General features: G+C 43.6%; 1 protein-coding gene across 7 annotated transcripts in view; it reads left to right on the top strand.

The window, feature by feature from the left end:
• The window catches only part of CRIM1 (cysteine rich transmembrane BMP regulator 1), a 189,646-nt gene that overhangs the window by 74,548 nt on the left and 91,478 nt on the right, over positions 1–23,620 (top strand). For 5 of the 7 annotated variants that reach the window (XM_082745320.1, XM_082745319.1, XM_082745317.1 and 2 more), the window contains 2 exons: positions 10,041–10,283; positions 11,290–11,410. The exons of 1 other annotated variant lie outside the window; for it this stretch is intronic. In XM_082745320.1, coding sequence (XP_082601446.1) covers positions 10,041–10,283; positions 11,290–11,410 — 364 coding nt within the window. The remainder of the gene's footprint in view (positions 1–10,040; positions 10,284–11,289; positions 11,411–23,620) is intronic. One more of the 7 variants, XM_082745321.1, reaches the window with a different exon arrangement.

Genomic DNA, 23,620 nt, shown 5'->3' with positions numbered 1-23,620 from the left:
AGCACACAGGATGATCACATCCATGTCCCAGGCATCGGGTGGAGCATTAGGTTTAAAACAGACTTGAGAGAAGTGAGCCAACGTGAGGGCCTAGGGTAGTGCCTGCCTGTGTGTGTGTGTGTGTGTGTGTGTGCGCGCATGTGTACACACACATCACATGTATATGTTTAACATGAAATGTTTTCTATTTATATAGCATATATATTACATACTTATGTAATATAAAAGCATGTGTATATTCTTTTAATCTCCAAAGCATTCTTGTAGAATAAGTATTGTGCCCCATTGAACACACACATATACTGAGTATTCTGAGGTCATTCTGACTCCAAGCCTAGACTTTTTGTAGTAACTGATGATGACGACGATAAGAGTGATTCTTATCATGCCAGAGAGAGGATTATTTGCAATATATATATATATATTGTCTCGCTTAACTCTTACCACAACCCTGAGGAAACTTTGACACAGACAGGTTTCAGGAAACTTGTCCAAGATCACACAGCTAGTTGTGGAAGAGCCAAGATTTGAACATAGTTTTTTTCTGGCTCTCAAATCTTGGTAGTAAGCTGGTAGGTAGACTGATTGCCATACAAGAAAGGTAGAAAGTATCTAAAAAGTAACCTCTGCTCAATGGCAAGCAAGTGGTATAAACAAGTATTTTATCTTAAGTAAAACAAAGAAGGGAGGAAAAGAAAGAGGAAATAAATGGCCAGAATAATTTTTCAAAAATCTACTTCTGTATTTTTAGCCACATGGGTCATGTTTTTTTTCCCCCAGAATGTGTAAACCATCATGCAAACTACCAATTGAATAGTTAAATAGCGTGCTGTTCTTTATTTGCAGCTGCTGTTGTCAGCAGAGACAAAACAGCAGCAATATTCTGCAGTACTCTCTACCTGTCCTTTACTTGTGCTGCTCTGTGCCTGCCTTATTCTTGATAGATTTATTTTATTTTATTTTATTTTATTTATTTTTATTTATTTATTTTTTTTTTTTGAGAGAAAGCATGAGTGAGTTAGGAGGGGAAGGACAGAGGGAAAGAGAGACTCTCCAGCAGGCTCCATACCCGGTGTGGGGTTTGATGCGGGGCTCGGTCTCACCACCCTGAGATCATGACCCCAGCTGAAGTCAAGAAGAGTCAGATGCTCAAGGTACTGAGCCACCCAGCTGCCCCTCTTGATACATTGTTCATTCCCGTAAGTATAGTCACCTCCAGGAACTTCTGAAGACCTCCAATCATATAATCACATAATATTCTCTGGAGTCCTTCTAAAGACATTTGAAACCCCAAATCCCTGGGACTCGGGAATTTATTGTCAATATTACCAACACCCTTGGTTTTCTGTTCTTTGTTTCTTAGTCTCATAAGATTGCATTTTTCTAATGTACTACTAAAATTCCACATTGTTAACAAATCCACAAATCCTGGACTTTTAAGAAGAAAAAGACTGGCTCCTCCTTTAACTCAGCAATTATTGTTGGTCCTCCTTGAAGGAGCAGAGGCCTGGAGTCCTTGGTTGCCTTGGAAGGGCTCACAGAACTCCTGGCTAGGCGCCATCCACAGAGGACACCCACAACACCAGCTCCTCATTTCACAGAGAGGAATGCCAGACCCTTCCTTCTCTCATCTTATAAGTCTTATGTTTTATTTTTCCAAATCTGTACATGATTACAAATCTGTATCATGATCACACATGTAATCATGGAGGAAATCTTGAAGTATAGAAAGCAGGCAACCCAAAGTCAGAGCCACTCTGCAAGATAGAGGCTTTGTTTGTATCCCGGAATGGATGTGAACATCCCCCTGGGGAGTTCTTCATTTCTAATGTTTATGCTTCTATGATGTTTTCAAACTGTTAGGAAGATTCCTCTTACGATGGTGCTGAACCAACTACACAAATTTAGTTCATTTAAGTTTTCCTCATTAGTCATTTTCCCATTCTCTGATAATTTTCATTTCTTCTCTGTGGGTTTGTGTTTATGGCAAAAAGGGGATGAGATATTCAGAGAAGTTTATTAGGCAAAATTAATCTTTTTGAAAGCCATCTTCAGTTCTTTGTACATTGATCCAAACCATCCTGAGGTTTTATTTTATTGCCAGTTTTCAAAAAAAAAAAAAAATTCATTGTTACATTTTGAAAACGTGTTACTCTGTATGAATATATAAATTGAATTATATAAGTGGCAGATCCCTCTGGAAGTAAATTGAATTCATGTTCCTGGTGTGAATTAACAGATGATAAAATAAAATGTCTTTGGACTCAGAATTCTAATAACCTTTGGTAAACTGTGATTTAAAATTTGATAGAACGTATACAGGCCATGTTTGGGATCTAGCCTTTTACTCCCTACCCTCTCGGCTATTTTCACTCTGCCCGGGGAGCTCTCCTCTTTTCCAGGAAGACTCCAGAGAACTCATTGATTCAGGTTTCCTGAGAATTAAAGCAGCCTCGAATCCCCTGGGAGTGTGGGATATTGGTGGGGAGAGGTGCCTAGAACACTGGACCAACTTTAGAGAAGTTGGGAGACTTTACAAAATCCTGATACCAGTGGCCCACTTCCAGTAGATGGACTTGGTCTGGGTTGTAGTCTTGCGCTTCCGGACTGTTAAAGCTCCCCAGAGAGTCTCTTGTGCTGCCAGGATGCAGAATCACTCTTGTAGCCCTATGGTTCTCAAACTGCCCTGTGTCAGAGAACCACGCAGAGGGCTTCTTGGGGTAAATTTCTGGGCCCCTCCCCCTGAGTGTCTAATCCTGTAGGTCTGCTCTGGGGCCTTAGAATTTGCACTTCTAGCATATCCCCAAGAGAGGCCAATGTTCCTGCCGATGACCCACTGTTTGAGAACCACTTCTCAAGACAGCTGAATCACGGGGAAATCTTGCTAAAGTGCAGTTTCTGATTCATTAGGTCTGGCCCAAGGGTCTGGGTCTCTACAGCCCCAACGTGATGCTGCTGGCCCAGGGGCCAGCCACCCTTTGAGTAGCAAAACTAATATAAAGCATTATTTTCAACCCAGTTCAGTTAGATCCTGGTTAGACAAGATGTGTGGTCTGGGAGATTCCTGGAGGTAGCATGGGTCTCAGCATAGAGCTTGGGCCATTCGGTGGCAGGCAGAAATCCGGAGGGCTCATTGCTTCTTGGGCACATAGCCAGCTGCCATTTGACAGGATGTTTGAACATGCCCTTGGCAAAGCTCTGTTGTCAATAGGGACCTTCATTGTAAAGATTCCCAGTTTGCTCAGAGGAGTAACACAGTAATTCTCAGCTCTAATCACACAATAGAATCACCCAGCGAGCTATTAAAATAAATATATTAATTCCCAGGCCCCTCCCCTAGAAATTCGGACTGAATTGATTTAAGGTGGCATCTAGACAGTGGTATTCTTAAGCTTGATAAGTGATTCTCATGGACAGCCAGCATGAGAACCACTGAAGTATCTCGTGTTGCAGTTTTACAGATAATTTAATTTTTTTCTTTATATTTGGTTAATTTATATTCTACTGTGATGCAAACTAACTTTATTAAATAATGAAAGAGTTTAATTTGGCACTTTTAAGAAACTGCCAAGTAAAGGGCATATGTAGATTCCCTCACTGTTAAATCCTAAATTCAGAGTAAAAGAGAGTGCTGGGAAAGTACAGCTGGTGTTTCTGAACAAGCTGAAATATGAAATATTTCTGGGACTGTATCAACAAGCCTAATTTTTTCCCCTCGGGGTTATGATTGTGTGGAACAAGTCTTCACTGCAAAGCTTGCCAAAAAAGGTTATGATAAAATCATGGAATGTGAACGAAGAGAATTCACAGTGTAACTTTAAAGGAGTCAGTCTCTAAATTTAAAAATGTAGGGATGACATACATCTTACATTTGTAATAGAAGTATTCAGAACAAAATAGTGCTAGATACAAAAAAGCTCCACCTTTTATCAGGCGGTGTGTGTAAGGCCAAGGAGCAAATGAGTTTGGGAGCATGGCCACCAGAAAGTGTGGAGGACAATACCAAAGACACTGAACCTCTCCGTCTGTGCAAGTTAATTTGCATCTCTATATGTGAGTAAAAGTGTAGCCATTGACTAACTATACAAGAACCAGGAAAGCTGATGAGGAAAGGTGAAGTTCCTTTTACTTTTGGCATTGTGGACCAGTGGGAAGATTGTAGGCTTTAGAGGCTCTGTCCCTTGCTTTGTGACCTTAGCCAGGCTTCTTAACCTCTCTGTGCCCGGGCTCCTCATCTTTCAGGTAGACATAAAGGTGTTCTCTCTGTTCCCATGGGAGTATGAAAGAGGGGTGAGAAAAGGAGAGGCGTGGTGCCCCACGCATAGAAGGTGCCCCGTCAATCAAGATCGCTTTCATTTCTCTAGCCCAGTCCTGACAACCGAATCCTTAATAAGAAACGTCTGTCAAAAGCCTCCTCTTGTAAGTCTTTATCGGTATTTTCTACTGGTGAATTACACCAGTGTAGATTTCTTCTTCATAAGTGTGAGGAGTATTTCAGTTTGGAGAGTTCTTGCCTTAACACCTTGATTCTTGCTGGTCCTTGCATCTGAGACACTCCGGGCCTGCTACTCGCCTGCCTTCTCTTTTCCTTTGTTCAGGCCTCCATGCAGGTGCTGGCCTCGCCCACCTGCTGCACCCGCTTTGCTGATTCTGCTTCAGGCGTTTGTCTCTGCCTGGCAGCACACTGTGTCACTCTTGGTCTATTGTCTCGCTCCAGAATTGTGAATCTAGGAGGGCAAGGACTTGGTTTTATTCCCTGCTCGAAGCTCTGTGCCCAGGAACTCCTGGCACATGGAAGTCCTTCAGTGAACATTTGTCCGATGAATGAGTGAGAGGGGGATTAGAGGATCTCTCGGACTGGACTGCGCCTCAGCTGGTACCGCGAGATTTGCCTCCCCCAGACTCCCAAGTGGCTCCTGCAGTCCCCTCGTGATGCCATGGCTGCTCCGAGATTGCAGGTTCTGAGGGAACGAGATTACCAAAGTGACATGTAGGGGAAACAGTGGTCCCAGGCTCCTTCCTCTTAACTCTGTACTCTACCTACTCAGTTCTGTGATATCAGGACTGATTCAGACTTGGTGTCCCTTGAAATACCTCTGTGGTTGGAACTCCCAAACACTGTGTCCGAGTGACCATGCGCTGCCTGCATGGCGATTGTGTGTGTGAGACTCAGGAATAGGTGTCAGGGAAAGGACCTGCGGAGCCCTCAGCAGAGTGGACTCTGGAGTTAGTTACCTGTCTGGATTTCAGTTGTCTGTTTCATGCTGCCTGTTTTCCATTAACAAATGTGCATTTTAAGTGACATTTTAAGAGACTTTGAAAGAGGAGGAAGGCTTCAGGGTCAGATGTGTGGGACTCTGCAAAAATCAGATAGAGGGAGAATCTGGCAGTATAATGTTTTTCTTTTTTTTTTCCTTCCCTCCTCCCATCTAGCATCCCCATCAACTTTGGTTTTATTTCAATCTGTGTTTAAGCAGAAAATCTTGAATGCGATTGCTACTTGTAGATCATGATTGTACTTTCCCTGTTGACCTATGGACCTGGAGAAGATCTACAATGAGCCAACATGTGGTCACACAGGTTCAAGTGACTAAGATTGATACACACTTTAATGTAAAATCATTCTAATATGGGGTGACCCTGTCAGTATTTTAAGGGCTAACCTCTTAAAGGAAGATAATTAATATGATGAAAGAAGCTGTTTTCTCTCAGTGACCCCTGTTACAAGTGATACTTTCACTTTAATCTTTCTATATCTGGGGCAGTTTTTGTTCTTTTTTTTAAGATGCCAGTTGCAAAGCGTTGCCAAGGCAACCAGACTGAAAATCTTGTTAATTAACTTAACTATTATATATAGATTTGTTAGACTCTATAGGGTAAGAGTTAGGAGAGACTTCTTTTCAAATGGATGAAATTTAAAATTCAGAGGTAATATCAGAAAAACCTTCTACATGAGGGGAAATACATGTGTGGCTGTGGTGTTCTCATTTTCTTCATGGAAGAGAGATAGAATGGAGGCATAGATGAATAAATGAAATCCATAGGATGAATTAATTTAGAAATGGGGCTGAGAAAAGAAGTATCAGAAAGACACTTCCTGATGCTATGGTAACCATAGTTGGGTCTAAGCCACAGGTGAAAACGGGTGGGGGAGGGTGCTGGTGAGGAGGGCTTTTGGGTGATCCATCAAGACTCAAAAAAGGGTTGAAAGAAGAGAAAAGCCAAGAATGTTAACAACTACAAAAATAAAAAGAAAGATACAAATCTTAGAAATCTAGATTCTTCGAAAGCATCATTTTACAACTTGCCAAGTCAGTATAATAGGCTTGAATCTTACGCCTGCTAGTCATGGAGTTAAGAACACAACCTTAAAAATTTAGAGCAAAATCTGTTAGAAATACAAGAAGTTATTGGTTCATAGTGGATGATTTTAACAGATCCTTCTTGCAAATCAAATAAAAAGGGGGAGATGTAAGTGATCTGAATGTCATAGTAAAGCTTGATTGAATAGATTTGCAGGTTTACATCCAATAAACAGAGAATACATGTTCTTTTCAAATACCCACATATTTTAAAGTTGACCTTAGACCACATGTGTACACACTTGTGCCAAAACACACACATACACACAAACACAAGCTTAAGAAATTAATGGAAGTAGAAAATTGTATGGCCTCCATTCTCTGCAACAAGGCAATAAAACTAAAAATTAAAATCAAGAGGAAAGCCAGAAATACTTATGCAGAACTTTAATAGCATGCTTCTATAAAGTCTTTAGTTAAGGAGGGAATTAGAGTCGAATTATAGATTATTTAGAAATGAGTTACATTGGGCTGCCTGGGTGGCTCAGTGGGTTAAGCCTCTGCCTTCAGCTGAGGTCATGATCTCAGGGTCCTGGGATCGAGTCCCGCATCAGGCTCTCTGCTAGGCAGGGAGCCTGCTTCCTCCTCTTTCTCTCTACTTGTGATCTCTCTCTCTCTGTCAAATAAATAAAATCTTAAAAAAAAAATGAGTTACATTGAGAGTAATGCATATCAAAAAATCAGAATATAACCAAAGCAATATTTGGCCTAAAGTATTAAAATCACAATTAAAATTATTTGCGTTTCTTAGAAAATAGAGGAAATAGAAGAGAACCAAGCAGTAGAGAAAAGTCAGTGAAATGATCTGGAAGATGAAGAAGGAAGAGATTCAAAAACTAACAGAACAAATGAGCACATAATCTACCAAAAGAATGGTCATACAACCTGAAATGAATTTGAAAATCTATAAATTAGATCTAGATAAATTAGACACTTAGCAATGTCAGTACAGATGACTCTAAAAGAGTAGAATGCCTAAAATCTAATAAATCTGTCCCTTCTTCCTTTAACAAAAATACTGAGTTCTGATAGTTTCACAGTTGGGTTGTATGAAAACATCAAAAAATGGATAATTCTTATGTTATTTAGACTTTTATAGCAGAGTAAGGTAGAATGATAAAAAGCTCTTTGAACAATTTAACGTAACTTGGGAACTAAGCCTGGATGAGGGCAGCACACACGTGTGCACGCGTGCACACACACCCACACACACACCCCGAAGAGCTACAGGTGACTATTAGTTAAGCTTATGAATTTAAAAATCATAATGTTATGAAGTCAAATCCCGCTGGGTCTTTAGAAAGAGGCTTTAAGAAAGCAAGGATAACTTTAAATTTGCTAATTGATTATAAAACAAATTAAAGGGAAAACCAGTACAATCATCTTGAGAAAAGTTGAAAAAGCACTTAATAAGACCTAACCCTCATTTTTAACATTCCTAAATCCCTTCAGACCAGTGGTTCAGACTATGTCTATATACCTTACCCCATTTGTATTATAAAGATGCTTCTTAAGAGGTAAATAAATCTCTCAAAGTTCAAACTGCAAAACACATCAGTAGGTGAAAACATTGAGACCATGAAACATAAAGAGCAGAATAATCGGGAAGATGTAATATGATAGGTTATGATGAAAGCGCGTTCTATGAAGCATGAAAAGTCTGATTATACATACCAGATACTTTGCAGGATAAGAATGTAATAGAATGTGATACAGAATAAGTTAATTGCAGCGTATTAACAAGAATAGGAATTAAGTGCTATTTGCAGTTACATTCACGGAGCTCTTACTATGAAACCATGTGTTTGGGTTTGCCGATAAGCCATCCCCTGACAGACTCTGTCTCCATCAGTCCCCATGAGGTTAAGATTCACTTTCTGCTCATCAACTCTTTGATTTGTTCTGTCCACACTGATGGATATCCAAGAGTGGGATTTCTCTTGTGTTCTCTTTGCAAGGCAGTTGCTTGGGGTTACCTTAGGAAAATGGGCTCTATGCATTCTCTGTACATCCTACTGCAGCCACACTGGCCTCCTTTCTCCTCCTGGGACACACAGGGGTGCATTAGCTGTGCATTCTGCTGGGACGCTCTTCTCCCATGGCCTACCCTCTCCATCGTTCAAGTCTTTGTTTAAACACTGCCTTCTCAGTGATGCCTGTTGTAACCAGATTGCAACTGTCCCCCCATTTCCATGCACTCAGATGCCCCCTTGCTCCATTCCATTTTGCCCCCATGGCACGGACACCCTCTGCTATGACACAGTTTGCTCATTTATGATGTTTGTTCTTTACTTGGTATTTCTCTCCACTGTGCTATGAATTTTACCAGAGCAGGAACCCATGCTTATTCTCTTCATGGTGCCTCCCATGGTGCTAGAACAGCAGGTGCTAATAATTATTTTTTAATGAATTTACTAGAACTGTGAGTGTGAAGGCTTTCCTACAGTGTACTTTGATTAGCCAGGAAGTAGACGAGGTAGACGGTCAGTGGAATGAATGATACAACAGTCAAGGTAGGAGTGACCTGAGGAAGACTTGGTTTTGGAAATAGGTCTACCTTTGTAAAGAGAGGAGCTGAGTGAGCTGGAAGTGAGGAGGCCTGGATTCTTGTTTTCCTTTTACCACTGACCACAGGCAGATCACTTGAACTCTTGCGCTCCAGGTTCTGTGTCTACAAAACAGAACACAGTTTCTTGTTTAGAAGACCAAGACTAGGTGATCTGGCTTTGACTTTGCTTTTGTGATTCTGTATGGGTTTCACTGGAGGAAACATAGAGCTAATGATAACATACCCCAATACCACATGGCATCATTTTCACCCAGTGTTTTCTGAACTTCCCTCATCTGCCCCAGAGATCGTGAGACCATGATGATGTGCTTTCAGTTCGTTTCAGCCTTTTTCTCAAGGGCATGATGTTGGTATAGGTTTCTTAAAAACTTGAATAGAGAGACTCCACTATGGACTGGGACTCCAGAAGCTAGGGCTTTGCTCGATCTATTTTTCTTATCTTTTAAAATGGCAGTGCAGCCGTGGTCAGTATAGAATACCGAAGAAAGGAGAGAGGGGCGTTTGATGGATCGCTGCTAGAGATAGACAAGGCCAGATGACATTCAGGGAAATTACAGCTCATTCTCCATCTTGCTGAGCTTCCACATCGTAGAATCCTGTGATCTGAATAAGTTCATCTCTTTAAAATTCAGGGCTCAGAAGTGGAGTTCTTTCATGTTGATTGTCACATACCTTGTCCCCAGTCCCTGAAGTAGCCAGGATTTTTTCCTGGGTCCATTTCAGGCTTTTAAACGTACACTGTTTTCAAAGAGCAGCCCTTGAAACTCCTTTTAAATTCAAAGATCTTCAGGTGAGTCAGTGCTGGAGCCCAGTTCCCAGATTCTGCACATCATGCAGGCCCCTGCCGGAGCCACTCTTGATCTGGTCCGAGCACTGGACGAGGAGTGTTCAGCACTGGTGAGCACGAAGGTGGAGGTCACTGCAGCCTCACACTCCCGTGTCGTGAGTGGATCTCGGGGGAGATCTTCACAGTCGGCTACGCTGGTTTCTACCAGAGTTCTTTCTCTCCCCTTCTCTTCACTCCATGAATCCTCAGGACTGTGTGCTCACGACGCCAGTGCCCCACGCTGCCCTCCGGGCATGTGCTAAATTCTTTCTCTCCCATTTAGAAGAGAAGCCAGATTGCTCCAAGGCCCGCTGTGAAGTCCAGTTCTCTCCACGGTGTCCTGAAGATTCCGTTCTGATCGAGGGCTATGCTCCCCCCGGGGAGTGCTGCCCCTTACCCAGCCGCTGCGTGTGTGACCCCGCGGGCTGCCTGCGCAAAGTCTGCCAGCCGGGATACCTGAACATTCTAGTGTCCAAAGCCTCAGGGAAGCCGGGACAGTGTTGTGACCTCTATGAGTGCAAACCAGGTACGCGCGGGCATCGCCTCCGCAGCCTCGCGGCTTCGCGTCGCAGGGTCGCAGCCCCCTCTGCCGCTGCCAGCCTCCCGGGGAAGATGGGCACACCTGCCACTTCGGGTCCTGGTAGCCTGACATCTGGCCTTCCAGTCAGAGAGCCAGAGTGTTCATCCACTAGTACACGTGGCCTGCACATAGGGACCATCTTTGTTTCTTCTTTCTCTCTTCCTTCTAAGTGTGCTTGACGGGGAAAGCAGGCTTAACAATTTTGGTTCTCCAGCTTCGTGCTTCATTCCCCCAGAGTGGATCGGAGCCGTAACTTGTAGATGTATCGATCACCTTATTACACTTAAAGATAATCATCGTATGTAAACAGCGGGTTATGTTTGGCTAAGCAAAGGCATCAGAAAGCCAGATGTGTCGTCCTGAGCTTCTCCGCCCCGGTCTTTCCCCTGCCAGCTCCCCACCGCCCTCCGCTGACTTCATAGCCTGTGCTGACTTCTTAGACCATTTTCTCACCTTCACTACACTGTCCCAGCTATCTCTTGCTTTATATTATTTCTAACATCCTTGTTCTTGTGGCATTTCTAATATGGTCTGTGAACAGGGCTAGGCGACAGTGATTTTCCTCTTTGCAAGTTTCTAACCGTTGGTCAGAGTGTTTTTTTCCCTAACTGCTAGATAAATCCCTCAAGCCAAACAGTCCCTTGTCTGTCTCTTCCACGAGAAGCGCCTCTGGCTGGCTGGCTCTCTCCAGCCACGTAACAGCCACTGGTGTCACTCTCCCCCTATGTCTCATCCTCATTCTTAAACGTCTGGTAACCTGCCTTCCCAGCACTGATCCAGGACATACTGCAATTCTCTACTCTTGCCTGAAATTAAAATGGCATTGCTAGGAGAGGGTTCTGGGACACAGGGAACCTGCAGCCCTTTCTTTGCAAAGGGTCAGTGTTTCGTGTTGGGACTAAAAATGCAAGTAAATGTAACAGTAAATGGTGCCTCTGTTTGCCCCTCTCAGTTTTCAGCGTGGACTGCAGCACTGTGGAGTGCCCCTCCGTTCAGCAGGCCGTGTGCCCTCTGGACAGCTACGAGACTCAAGTCCGACTCACAGCGGACGGTTGCTGCACCCTGCCAACAAGGTTGGTTTGTCCTCGGTTTCTCAGCTTCTCTCCTTGGTCTTGTGTGTCAGCACAGTTCCAGGCATGCAGTTTGTTTCCCCTTGGAATCAGGGAAACAAACCTAAAATTCTCCTGTTTCTGGGGAGAAATCGGAACTGTTAGTGTGACTTGGTATTCACATGTATTGTTCCTTGGATAAAAGCAAGGTGTCATGAGGTTATGTTACTAAGCTTTCCGCATTATTGGGGTGCCTGCGCACTTCCGCAGGCTGGGAACGACACAGACAAACACGTCCCCCAGCAGCATGCATTCAGGGAGGCACTGAGGTGTGGGCTCCAGCAGGCACGGCGTTTGACCCTCTGCAGTGACTCTGACAGGTGCTTTACCATTGTGTCCAGTGGAATGAAACACTGCCTGCCCCAAGGAACTGCTCCCCACGGGTCCTTAACGTTTGCAATCACACATCTACACACACTTGTTATTTGCTGAGGCAAAGAGGAGTCTGAATTCTTTTGATGCCTTCTGGGAATGAACACAGCTCTCTTTGGCTTGATGGGGAGAAAAGTTGCTGTCATTTTAGTCACAGTAGCAGGACACTGTGCACTTAGCCCAGCAGGACCAGGCTCACTCCAGAGCGTGAAGTCTCCAAGTCTTGTCCTTGACAGTCTTCAGAGCACCACCGTGGAGCTGGCCCTTTGTGCTTGGCCTTGTGCTTGGAAACATGGAGTTTATTTTCTGTTTCTCCTGCTAAGATGCCCTCCCCTCTTCCCTGCCGCGACTTCTCCTCCATCTTTCCCAGGCCACTAAGACATCATTTTTGACTAAGTCAGTTCATTTCTTTCTACTCTGCTCTACACTTAATTTCCACGGTTGGAAGGGTACCTTCTTTTGCTCCCTTTCTAACGTCTGTCCCAGTCCCAGTCCAGTGGCAGGCACTTCCCATCTGTGTGTGTTGCAGGAGTAGTTACAAATGGCCTGTCAAGATAGGAATATGTATGGTCTGTAGGGAAGTGCCAGTTATGGAGTAGACATCCAGAGTGTGTTCTGATCATTACTCCTCTTCTCTTCAGATACATTAGTTTTCCCCTACCCTTTCTACCCTTTCTCCTGTCAGAAGCTCTGGAGTCTCTCAGATGTGTTTTACATCACTTGTCCTATCCTTTATACTGTATCATAAAGTAGGCACAAAGATTTCCGTGAAGGTAAGCTACCAAATAGCACAGCCCCTTCTTGTGACATTCCAGTGTGGTAACGTATCTGAAGATGCTTGGGAAGGGTGAAGCACTGTGCAGGCATAAGAATCACCAGTCAGTAATGGAGGACGAGGGAGTGCTACTACCAGTAACAGATGTCCCTTCAAGGTCTTCATGAAAAGGAAGGTGGCACATTACATTACAGAACCTAATTAATCAAAACTAAGCCAGTTGTTAATTAACAAGTCCTTTAGTGAGGAAAAGGGACAATTCTCAAGTCATTGTTATAAATGCTAACATAGCACCATCTGCATGTAGGAAGCACAGTAGGTGATTTTTCAGTCCCTCTAGGGGGTCCAAGTGGGTAAAAGCTCCTGGAAGACATGTTTAATCTCAGTTTAAGGGTAGATTTTCCTCACAACTAATGATGTACAGTGATGAATTGGGCTGCTTCCTGAGCTCCCCAGAGCTGGAGAGATTTCTTTCCGCCTGGATGGCCACCTGCCAGGAATGCTTAGAAGAAATGTTACATTGGAAAGGACGTTCGGCTTCGATGTCTTCCGTTTTATCTCCAAGCTTCTGTGAGTCTTGTAAACATAAACCTTAGGATGGTTGTTACTGTGTTGACATAGTTTTGACTTTGGCATTCAGGGCTGAGGAGTGGTCAGTCAGCTAACCGCGCTTCTGATGAAGAAATTGAAAACAGAGAAGGAAGTCATTCACAATCCCACTGTAAATTATTTGCAGGGAAGGGATAAGTTCTCACAGCCTTTAGTTTCTTGTATTTTAGTCAGTGACCCTCCCAGCCCCTTCTCCACATCCTCCTGTGTTCCCACCTGGATGAGACCCCTCTCTGCGCTCACTGACGTTCACGCTCACTGCGGGCTCACGCTGATGCAGGCTGAGGCTCCCGCAGGCTCGCGTTCATTCACGCTCACACAGGCTTACGCAGGCCCACGTTCATTTACGCTCACGCAGGCTGACGCTCCCGCAAGCTCACGTTCGTTCACGCTCACACAGGCTTACGCAGGCCCACGTTCATTCACGCTCACACAGGCTGAGGCTCCCGCAGGCTCGTGTTCATTCACGCTCACGCAGGCTTACGCAGGCCCACATTCATTTACGCTCACACAGGCTGACGCTCCTGCAGGCTCACGTTCATTCATGCTCACTCGGGCTGAGGCTCACACAGGCTTCCGCAGGCTCATGTTCGTTCACGCTCACGCAGGCTCACACTCACGCAGGCTCACACTCACGCAGGCTCACACTCGTTCACGCTCCCTCAGGCTGACGTTCGTTCACACTCACACAAGCTCACACAGGCTTATGCAGGCTCACATTCACTCACGCTCACGCAGGCTCATACACAGGCTCACGCAGGCTGACGGTCACACAGGCTCACTCTCATTCACGTCCGTGCAGGTTCACACTCATTCACGCTCACGCAGGCTCACGCTCACACAGGTTCATGCTCAAGCAGGCTCACGCTCACCCATGCAGGCTCACGTTCATTCATGCTCACGCAGGCTTACACAGGCCCACGTTTATTTATGCTCATGCAGGCTGACACTCACGCAGGCTCACGTTCATTCACGCTCACGCAGGCTCATGCTCACGCAGGCTTACGCTAACGCAGGCTCACACTCACCCATGCAGGCTCAGACTTAAGGAGGCTCACATTTGTTTACACTCACACAGGTTCGCACACAGGCTCATGCTTAATCACAGTCATGCAGGCTCACACTCATTCACGTTCACACAGGTTCATGCTCAGGCAGACTCACGCTCACCCATGCAGGCTCACGCAGGCTCACGCGCATCCATGCAGGCTCACATTTAAGGAGACTCACCTTTGTTTACACTCACGCGGGCTCACACACAGGCTTACGCTCACTCACAGTCATGCAGGCTCCCACTCCTTCACGCTCAAGCAGGCTTATGCACACGCAGTCTCAGTTGACTTTCCCCTCCTACAACTCCTGCTCCCCTTGCAGGACTGCATTTCCTCCTCTTTGAAGTGTTTTCCATCTTTAGCCCTGAGGGTGACTTAGGTTCCCTCCTCTGTTGCTTATAAACAAATTCCCATGTATCTCTTTAAGCACTTTTTTATAACAAATTGAAATCATTGATTTTGGGGGGGGGTGCTGGCCAGTATTTCCTACTCTGTGATTTTTCAAGGGAAGGGAGTATTTTATGGTCTCTAGTACCTAGAATAGGCATTGCTGTAATGTGTCCACGTACATTTGTTGATGAATGAAAGAGAGAGAGAGCAGGGGCACTCTAAGCCATGCTGATTTACTTATTGGAGAAGGAAAAAAATGAATATTTTTAGTCTCCTGTTACCACCCTACTGTTGGGTGGTAATACTACTCCTTACCTCACTTTGAAAGCCTTGTGCTTTTCCCCCAATCCCCATCTTTATGGCCCACTTCTCAGTACTACAGAAACTCTCCATTCCAAGCACCAAGGTCACCTCTCAAAGCCTTTATCTCTCCCGTCCACCTTTTCTAATATTGTTCACCCTGCAGGACTCCAATTAAATTCCACTTTATCCAGAAGGTCTTCATGCTTCACCCAATACCCATCCTACTCCCTAGGAACTCCTAACATATTCTTTTCTGTGTTGCCAATTAATCACATATTTCCTTGCATTGTTATTTAACTGTTAGATGCATAGTCTTGTCTTACCAACTAAAGGACATTTCTAGAGGTCAGGAATTGTGTCTTCCTTCTTTTCCTCTGTATATGCATTAATACTGAATGAATCAGTAAATTCAGAATATGCTCAGACTACAGCTAAACCTAGTTTAGCATATTAAGTGGGTTCCCCACTTACTAAGGAGGATGACGGGTCATACTTTGGCAGGAGAATAAAAACCCAAACAATCCATGTGAGAGTGGAAATAAAAACAAGAGCACCCAATATGGAGTAATCACAGTATTTTAAGAGAAAAAAACTACATGACTTTATCTTTTGTGTGATTTACTTCTTCAGCAGCATGGTGTTTAGGTAGAAAGAGTATTTTAGAATACATAAAATTCGGTTACAATTGTTTGATACTTGCCCGGATGTTTATAAAGAGCATTATTAAGAACTTACAGCAATTTCAGATCAAAACCAGTGCTGTGGAGGATTCAGGGGGACAGCCCTTGGCAGTAAGGGTGAAGGTGAATTATCAGTAGAGCTTTACCTTAACCCGTTTTTTTGTAAGGATTTATTGGACTTCCAGAGACGAGGACAGGGGCTTGTGGAGTTTATGTCCCTCACCTTAAAGAACAAATTCCTCTCTTTCATTCTCAGTGAGACTGTTTTACCCATTCAGGCCCCTAAATGCCCTATTTCTGCGCGAGTCCTTGCACAGTTTGTGAATTTTCTTTTGAGTAGTTTGTTTTTCAGACAGCTGTTACTTGCTCCTTCGTCAAGCGTACATTGAGCTCTTCCAAGTGACAGCTCCTACCGTCCAGATGCTCTTACCGTGCACGGACATCTCTTTCCTCTTCTACTCCTGACAAACCCTGGCTTTCCCACCTTACTTCTGTCCTCTCTACAGAGAGCTCATTCCTTCTTTGCTTGCTGCATCTCTGCTTTTTCTTCATGGCCTTGCCTTTATTTTCCCCTCTCCCGCTGTCTTTTCCTGAACTTCATCCCATTTTGACGTCGTTCTTACATGTGATATAATTATCTCCTAACCATTTTTAATTCTTCTTTCCTCACCTAGGTTTTAGATTCCCAAGCACGCTGCCAGTTCTTTTTACCCTTCTCTCTTTTCCTGGCTCTGGAATAGGATGTGAGTTCATCACACCTTTCAGGAGACACTAAAAAGGAATGAAAATTGGTGGCTGGGGGCCTAAACACTGTATGATGGCAGAAGGGAAAGTCAGGACTGTTCGAGGGGCTCACAACACCTGTGGTCTTTGGAAGGCTCTGTGTGTGTGTGTGTGTGTGTGTGTGTGTGTGTGTGTGCATGCAAACACCTCCAAGCAAAAGGAAACATAGAACAGAGGAAGTTATGTCAGATACATCTTCCAAATGGTGTCTTTGCAGGGAAGGACGAAATATTTAAGTAACGTGAAATAGCAGTAAGGAGGCCAGCTTAACTGTGCAGTGTGCCCTGCTGTTTACAGAGCGTTTGCACTTTTGTTCTCATTTTATCATCATTCTGATTCCACAAGGAATTTACAGATATGAAAACAGAGAACAAGTGACTTATGTAAAATCCTAAGTGTTCTTTGGTACAAGGATCAGAGCAGGGGTCTGAGTCTTCAACCCAGCTTCTCTGATCCAAAGCCTTGCCCTCTCCACTGCGGGTGTTTTTGTTTTTTGTTTTTTGTTTGTTTGTTTTTGATCAGTGTTTTTGCTGTTGTTCTTAAGCCCAGGAAATATATCAGTGATTATGAATTTATATTTCACCAACATGTGTATTTATTTTAGCATCCTACTATATTAACACAATATGCATAAATGCCAGTTATTCGTCGTTGCATACCAAATCACCCCCTAAAGTAGTAGCTGGAAACGATAGATGTTTGTTATTTCTCGTGGCTCTGTGTGTGAACTGGGTGGTTCTTCCGTTGTCCACTGGCAGGTTGTCTGGGGCTGGATGGTCAAAGGTGGCGTCACTCCCAGGTCTGGGAACTCAGCTGGGATAGCTGGAAGGGCCTGTCACCCCCTGTGGGGTCTTTCGTCCTAGGCTTCTCCCGTGGTGGCAGAAGCGAGAGAAGAAGTTAGCAAGGCCTTCACGGATGGGGCTTGGAAGTCACACAGCCTCCCTTCCATCATATTCCATTGGTCCAGGCAAGCTATAGGGTGACCCCTGATTCAAAGAGTTGGCAGTAGGTGCCACCTCTTGATGGGAGAAGCTGCAACAAATTTGTGGCCATTTTTAACCCACTGTAACATACATTTGACCACATAGGTTTCTTTAGATTTCATTCTCTGATTCTAGAAATTTGTGGAGTGCTTTCTGCAACTATGGGATTCTTTTCCAAAGACTAACATCCTTCCGAGCCTGGGGTTTGTCCCCGTCAAGTATAATTCAAGTAACCCGTAGCTAAGCTGCTTTTCTGTCTGCAGCAACCTTTCTGCTGCTCTCTGGGCCTACCAGTGGGAGCAGGCAGTTCAGCTGGGAGTAGACCCATAATGTAGGACCTCCTGAGCACCATTCCAGCTTGGCCGTCATTTAGCTGATCATTATTTTTAACTCCTCTCCTTAAAGTTGTGACTACCCGGTTAAACTTGGTTTAACAGGGAATATCATTTTTGGATGCCGTAAGATGTGCCTGGTGAAACCAGATCAGTCTTAAAAACAAACACCAAACACTCAGAGATGTTGTGTAGAAATTCTCCTCTATAATGGTTGGTTATGTAATGGTTGCCTGAAGCAGACCCACCACACATAGCCGGAGGATAGATCAGCCTCAGCTGGAGGTCTGTGCTGCCCGTGTTCCCCTGTGTCAGCCCATCCAGACCTCCACGCAGTTGGGCTGTTTCTCAAGGAGGATGTCTCCTAGATCACAGGTTTGTTTTCCTCTACATTCCTCGCTCTTTGCTATATCCAGGGTTATGTGCCCAGTTTTATAGAAGCTTCCCATTGCCTCTCTAATTTTCCATGTCTTTGTAGATATAGGCCGATAGGGAAGACATTAACTAGTTAAAAATCTAGACCATAATACCTCTCCCTTATTTCCTCTCTCTGTAAGTCAGATAAGTTTTTCAATCCTAATGCCTTTTGAGTTGGTATTTAACGACTTCCATATTTTTATTAAGATGAATGAATATAATATGTCACCGACAGCCACCCCTTTGAAATTTGTTTTAATGAAATTTGTCCCTAACTTTTTGTTCTGAAACCGTTCTGTGATCAGTTTCTCTCTGTAAACATGCATTCCTTAAAAGTTATTGAGAAAAATCCAATCTGGTTATTTTGAGATGGAAATGAACGAAGTCATTGTTTACGATGTTCAGACTTAAAATAGGGTTTTTCCTGGGTTGTACACAGTGCAGCCAGCCAGGTTCCCAAGCTCCCTCCTGGCTCCAGCCTCTTTCTGACTAACAGGTCTGATTCTCTTCCAGAACCTATATCTGGAACATTTATATCTCTTGCTTTCTGAGACACTACCCTGAAAAACCGGTTTTATTTTTAAATTAAGATTTAAAAGCATTTTTAACTTTTTTTTTTTTCTTATCCAAAGTCTTGTAAAAGTTTTAGATTATCTCTTAGCTAAAATGTTGATTAATATGTGACTTTGGTCTTTACCAAGAAGTTTACTAGAACATCCTTGAGCACATCACATTCCTGGTGCACCTGCCCCGGCAATGCAGACAGATCCGAGCCCGAGTGCTCCTCCTTGGGTGGCAGGTTGTATGACTCTCCTGTTTCACAGATGGAGCTTGGTGAGTGGCAGGGCACAAGCCACCAGTCTCACTGTCCCCTATGGCCCTGAGCTCACTCCCCACCCACCTGTGCTTGGCCCCACCACTTAGGAAACCTAACATGCCATGGGCTGCTTACTTTCCTTTGTTACGATAGTCCATAACCCATGTATGTAAGCCCACGTGTGCATGGGAGTAAACTGTCCTACAGTGAAGGAATATTCCTCCACACATCACGTGGTGACACTCAGAGAGTGCACACACCCAGAGGTTGCGTGCTGGAATCCAGACCCACTTCTGCATGAATTTGGACAAGGCTTCTCATGTCATCTGGTCTGTTTTCTTCTCAGAGTGAGATAAAGGGGAAGAGGGATTTGATGATCTCAGAATTAACTTCTACCTTTAACTTTGACTTTCCCAAGCCCTTGAGAGAGGAAAGAACCCAAGCCACTGGTGCTAGGAAACTCCTGGGTGAGGAAGAAGGAACATTTTAGAAAATTCCAGGACTCACAAGATAATGAGAGAGATACATGGTTTCATAGTAATAGGAATAGAAGAAAGTCTAAACAAAGTCATAAAACAATTGTTTACTTTTTTCTTCATTTTCTTTAAAAAAAAAAAAAGTAGGAAAGGTAAAATGAAATAAACTTGTAAGACAAGTGATTTAAATCAGGGTAATCAGTCTGGGTGAAACGTGATAGCTAGGTGATAGCCTAGTAAAGTAGATGGCTAATGGAATATTGCTAGCTAACTTTTTTCTTCCCTTTTTTTTTCCTTTTACATCTGTAAATAGAGAGTTCTTTATATAGCAGGACTAGAGAATATCTGGTCAAAGGCTGAATCTGCAAGAAAAGGGTTACTCTCTTGGGCGCGTGAGTGGCTCAGTGGGTTCAGCCGCTGCCTTCGGCTCAGGTCATGATCTCAGGGTCCTGGGATCGAGTCCCGCATCGGGCTCTCTGCTCAGCAGGGAGCCTGCTTCCTTCTCTCTCTCTCTGCCTGCCTCTCAGTGTACTTGTAATTTCTCTCTGTCAAATAAATAAATAAAATTAAAAAAAAAAAAAAAAAAAGAAAAGGGTTACTCTCTTGAGCTGCTTTCTAGTAGAAGGTGGACACCTCTGCCTGTCAGCCTGTCCTGGCGGGTGGGCTGGGGGAGAATGTGATGTGTCGTGTCCTTCTGGCGCTGCACTCTCGGGCATGATCTACAGCCTGCCCGTGCCCGCTTACTGGCCCCTGGATCATGTTAAGACTTGTTTCTCCCCAGCTGTTGCTACTTGACTTTTCCTGAGGTTTTTATCTTTATCTGTTCTCCCTGTCAGTGTTTATTCAGCTCCTCCATATTCTTACTGCATCTTTCTGTGTTTTACTCTAACTTGTGTACACACACACACACACACACACACACATCCAGCACTCTTTGGGTGGAAGTGCGTTAGATGCTCTACTCCTGACTTTATGAGTGGACCATTTTTTTCTGCGACTCTTAAAATAAAAAAAAACGATCTATTGAATTAAGTTCCCCTTTTCTTTGTTTGATCCTCAGTTTTATTTCTCTAAGGCGTTGACCTTAGAAGACAATTTCCCACTCATACCCTGTCATATCATAACAGCTTGAAACGCTGCAATTCCAGGAAGGGAAATAAGATAAAAGGAAGGATGCCAACCCCATTGTATCTGAAGGATACATCAGATACACAGCCCATGACCAGAACAAAAGTCATAAATTTCCTTTACTTTCACTGTAACATCTAGATGTTTGTATTCAGCTGCTTCGGGTTGAGAATCTAGGACACTTCTTTCCCTCAATCTTGGTTTCTCTGTGCTCTCACGAAAAATCTGTCTTGTTGGTGCTATGTTGTATTTTGATAATAGACTCTTGTGAGATTACCACTGCACTGTTTCTTATGAAGAGACGTAGATCTTTAGAGAAGGAGCTTTCTTTTTTGAGGTTCCAGAATTCACAGTCTGGTATCGACTCTACCAGATGAAGCTATCAGGATGGAGTCTTTGGCAGGTTTTCTCTTCCCTTCGGAAGCACTTGAGTTAAATAAAAATTAATTTTTTTTTTTTAAGATTTTACTTACTTATTTGACACAGAGAGAGAGATTCCAAAGTAGGCAGAGAGGCAGGCAGAGAGAGGGGGGGAAGCAGGCTCCCCACTGAGCAGAGAGCCCGATGTGGGACTCAATCCCAGGACCCTGGGATCATGACCTGAGCTGAAGGCAGAGGCTTTAACCCACTGAGCCACCCAGGTGCCCCAAATAAAAATTAATTTAACCACAAAGCTTCAGTGAGTAAAAACAAGGTACAGTTTTGAAAATGTCAGATGTCTAAGACTCATTGAGGGCCTCATGGAAGGCTGAAAACACTGGGCTTAGTGTGGTGTGGGGCATGGTGATGAATAAGGTGAGGCTTAGGCTTGAAGGAACTCAACACCGTACAGACATCAGCTCTGTCAGTTCCAAAAAAGTTCTAGACTTTTGAAGGTAATAAGGAGGGAACATACAGAGAGTGATCTGTTTTCAAGAAAAGAATCAACTAAGAAGACTGGCTTTCTACCAAATAATGGAACTGAATTTAAGAAAAAGCTGTAAAGTAATTTCTGTAAACTCGGAAGTCAAGGTCTTCAAAAAGCACACGTACAGAAAAGCTGATTATAATTTTTCATCTCTCTCCCTCTTTGCCTGTAGTTTTTAATCTTGGGATCATACAGTTCCCGTGTCACTGGAAACACAGTGGATTGTCTTCCTCCTCTGTCCACTTCTGAGTAGTAGTTTTGGAGTGACTGTAGTAGTCGTCCTGTAGGTTCCTGTTTGCTAATGTACTTACACGTGGGTGGTTGATCTTTCCAGAGCTCCTCAGCGCTCTATTTCCAAAGCCTCAGTCTGTGATTCTGCTGGTCGAAGCCTCAAGGATGGTGTTGGGAGGTGGGAATGGTAAGTGGGAGGATCATATATACGGGCCAGGAATACAGAGGGTGAGACTCTCAACACAGACACATCAGCCCAACCAGAAAAACTGCCTGAGGGTGGCTTGGAACCTATAGGTCCCTCTCAGAGCTCAGAGAGCACTCTGGCCCTTCTCTAATACAGTGTTAAGTTCTTTAGATCATCAGATGATATTTATTATAGATGCATATGCTTTTAACATTGTGCTAGGTAATTAAGTTGCTTGTATCATGCCTATCCAAGCCGGCCAGTGGAAATTGTCCCTGAATAGGCATTTTTGAAAGGACTTCATCAAATTAAGAGCCTTATAATTAATTATCATATCCATCTGTTCCCAAGATATTGTTTCAAAGTAACATTTTTTTCGGGTAAGATTAGTCTGTTAGGACAGATTTCTCTAATTCAGTTCACTTTTTGGATGTTCTCTTGAATTTGGATAATTTATCCAGCTGCTTTTTGGGAATATATAAAATGAAATTATACAATATGTAAAATATGCATTAGCATAGCACAGATCTAAAACATTCCTGACTCTTGACATGCTATCATGGTAGCATTCCCTCTGTTTTTAAACATATCCAGAAAAAAATTTGGAAATATATTTGAAGTCCTCCTTTCTCAACTAAGAAAAGAACATCTCTTCTGTTGCCCTCTGCCACAGTAATTTTTGGCCCAAAACAGCAAGTCAACTCATAACTAAAAAAGCCAGAGTCTATATTAAACTCTGATGTTTTTAAAACAAAATAATTTTAGGAATTCCATGTTGTTATTGGACTTCTCCCCAGATTGAAGAAAACATGCTTTCCTAGAAGTAAAGCCCTTGTCCATGGAGATGAATTATCTCCCTAGTAGAGAGTTTAATTTGTTAATAATTCACTTCAGATGTGTGAGCCCTGTTCTTCCTATGCTGGTGCTTTACGCCTGTTGTGTTTCGCCATGAAAATGACCAGTATCCAGTCTTCTGTTACATTTGTGTAAATCCTGAAACAAAGTTGAAGGCCCTATTTGAGCGGCTTACAGTTTGGCCTGGCCATCAGCAGACCCTGGATACCTGGCCCTCTGACTCTCCCTGAAAGAGAGCGACGCAACCGAATTCCGTACAACTTTCAGGAAACTTGGAAAGCAGGCTCCACTGCTCGGGTAATATTGAACCTCAGAGGACTTTCCCCACCCACCCTCATTTAATGTTATCATCATCATGACGCAGGCAAACAGAGCAGCTCCACACAGTTTTGCAAAAATGTTTTGTGAAGTTATTCATGTAACTAATAAGCACATCTAAAATGTTAGAAGTCCTCCTTCCTCTGGAAATGCCCAAAGCAACCACTGATCTCATGGATTGTGTTTCCCTGCTCGTTTGCCCCCGCACGTTCATTGTAAGGGACAGGGCTCCTCACTGCTTTGTGGACATAGTGTGCGGAGAGTTCAGGGTGGTCTGGGGCCAGCAGATGTTTAACTGCTTAACCGCAGCCACAGGGAAGGCGAAGACAGCTTGCTTCACTTGGACTGATGCTCACTTAATCTGTGAATGTATCACCCAGACAAGTGCATCTTAAATTGCCCTTTGCTGCTTTGCTGACTTTGTCTTGGTTGTTTTTTGTTTTCGTGGGTTTTTTTTTTAATTTTTTAAATTTTGTTTTGTTTTTTGAAAAGGAAAGAAGTTGTATGTCATGGCTCTTGTGATCTTGTACTCTGTAGGTCACAGATTGCTGAAAACTCT

This window comes from Mustela nivalis (genome assembly GCF_964662115.1).
Source record: "Mustela nivalis genome assembly, chromosome: 8".
Taxonomy (NCBI): domain Eukaryota; kingdom Metazoa; phylum Chordata; class Mammalia; order Carnivora; family Mustelidae; genus Mustela; species Mustela nivalis.
This window is presented reverse-complemented; position numbering and strand designations above follow the sequence as displayed.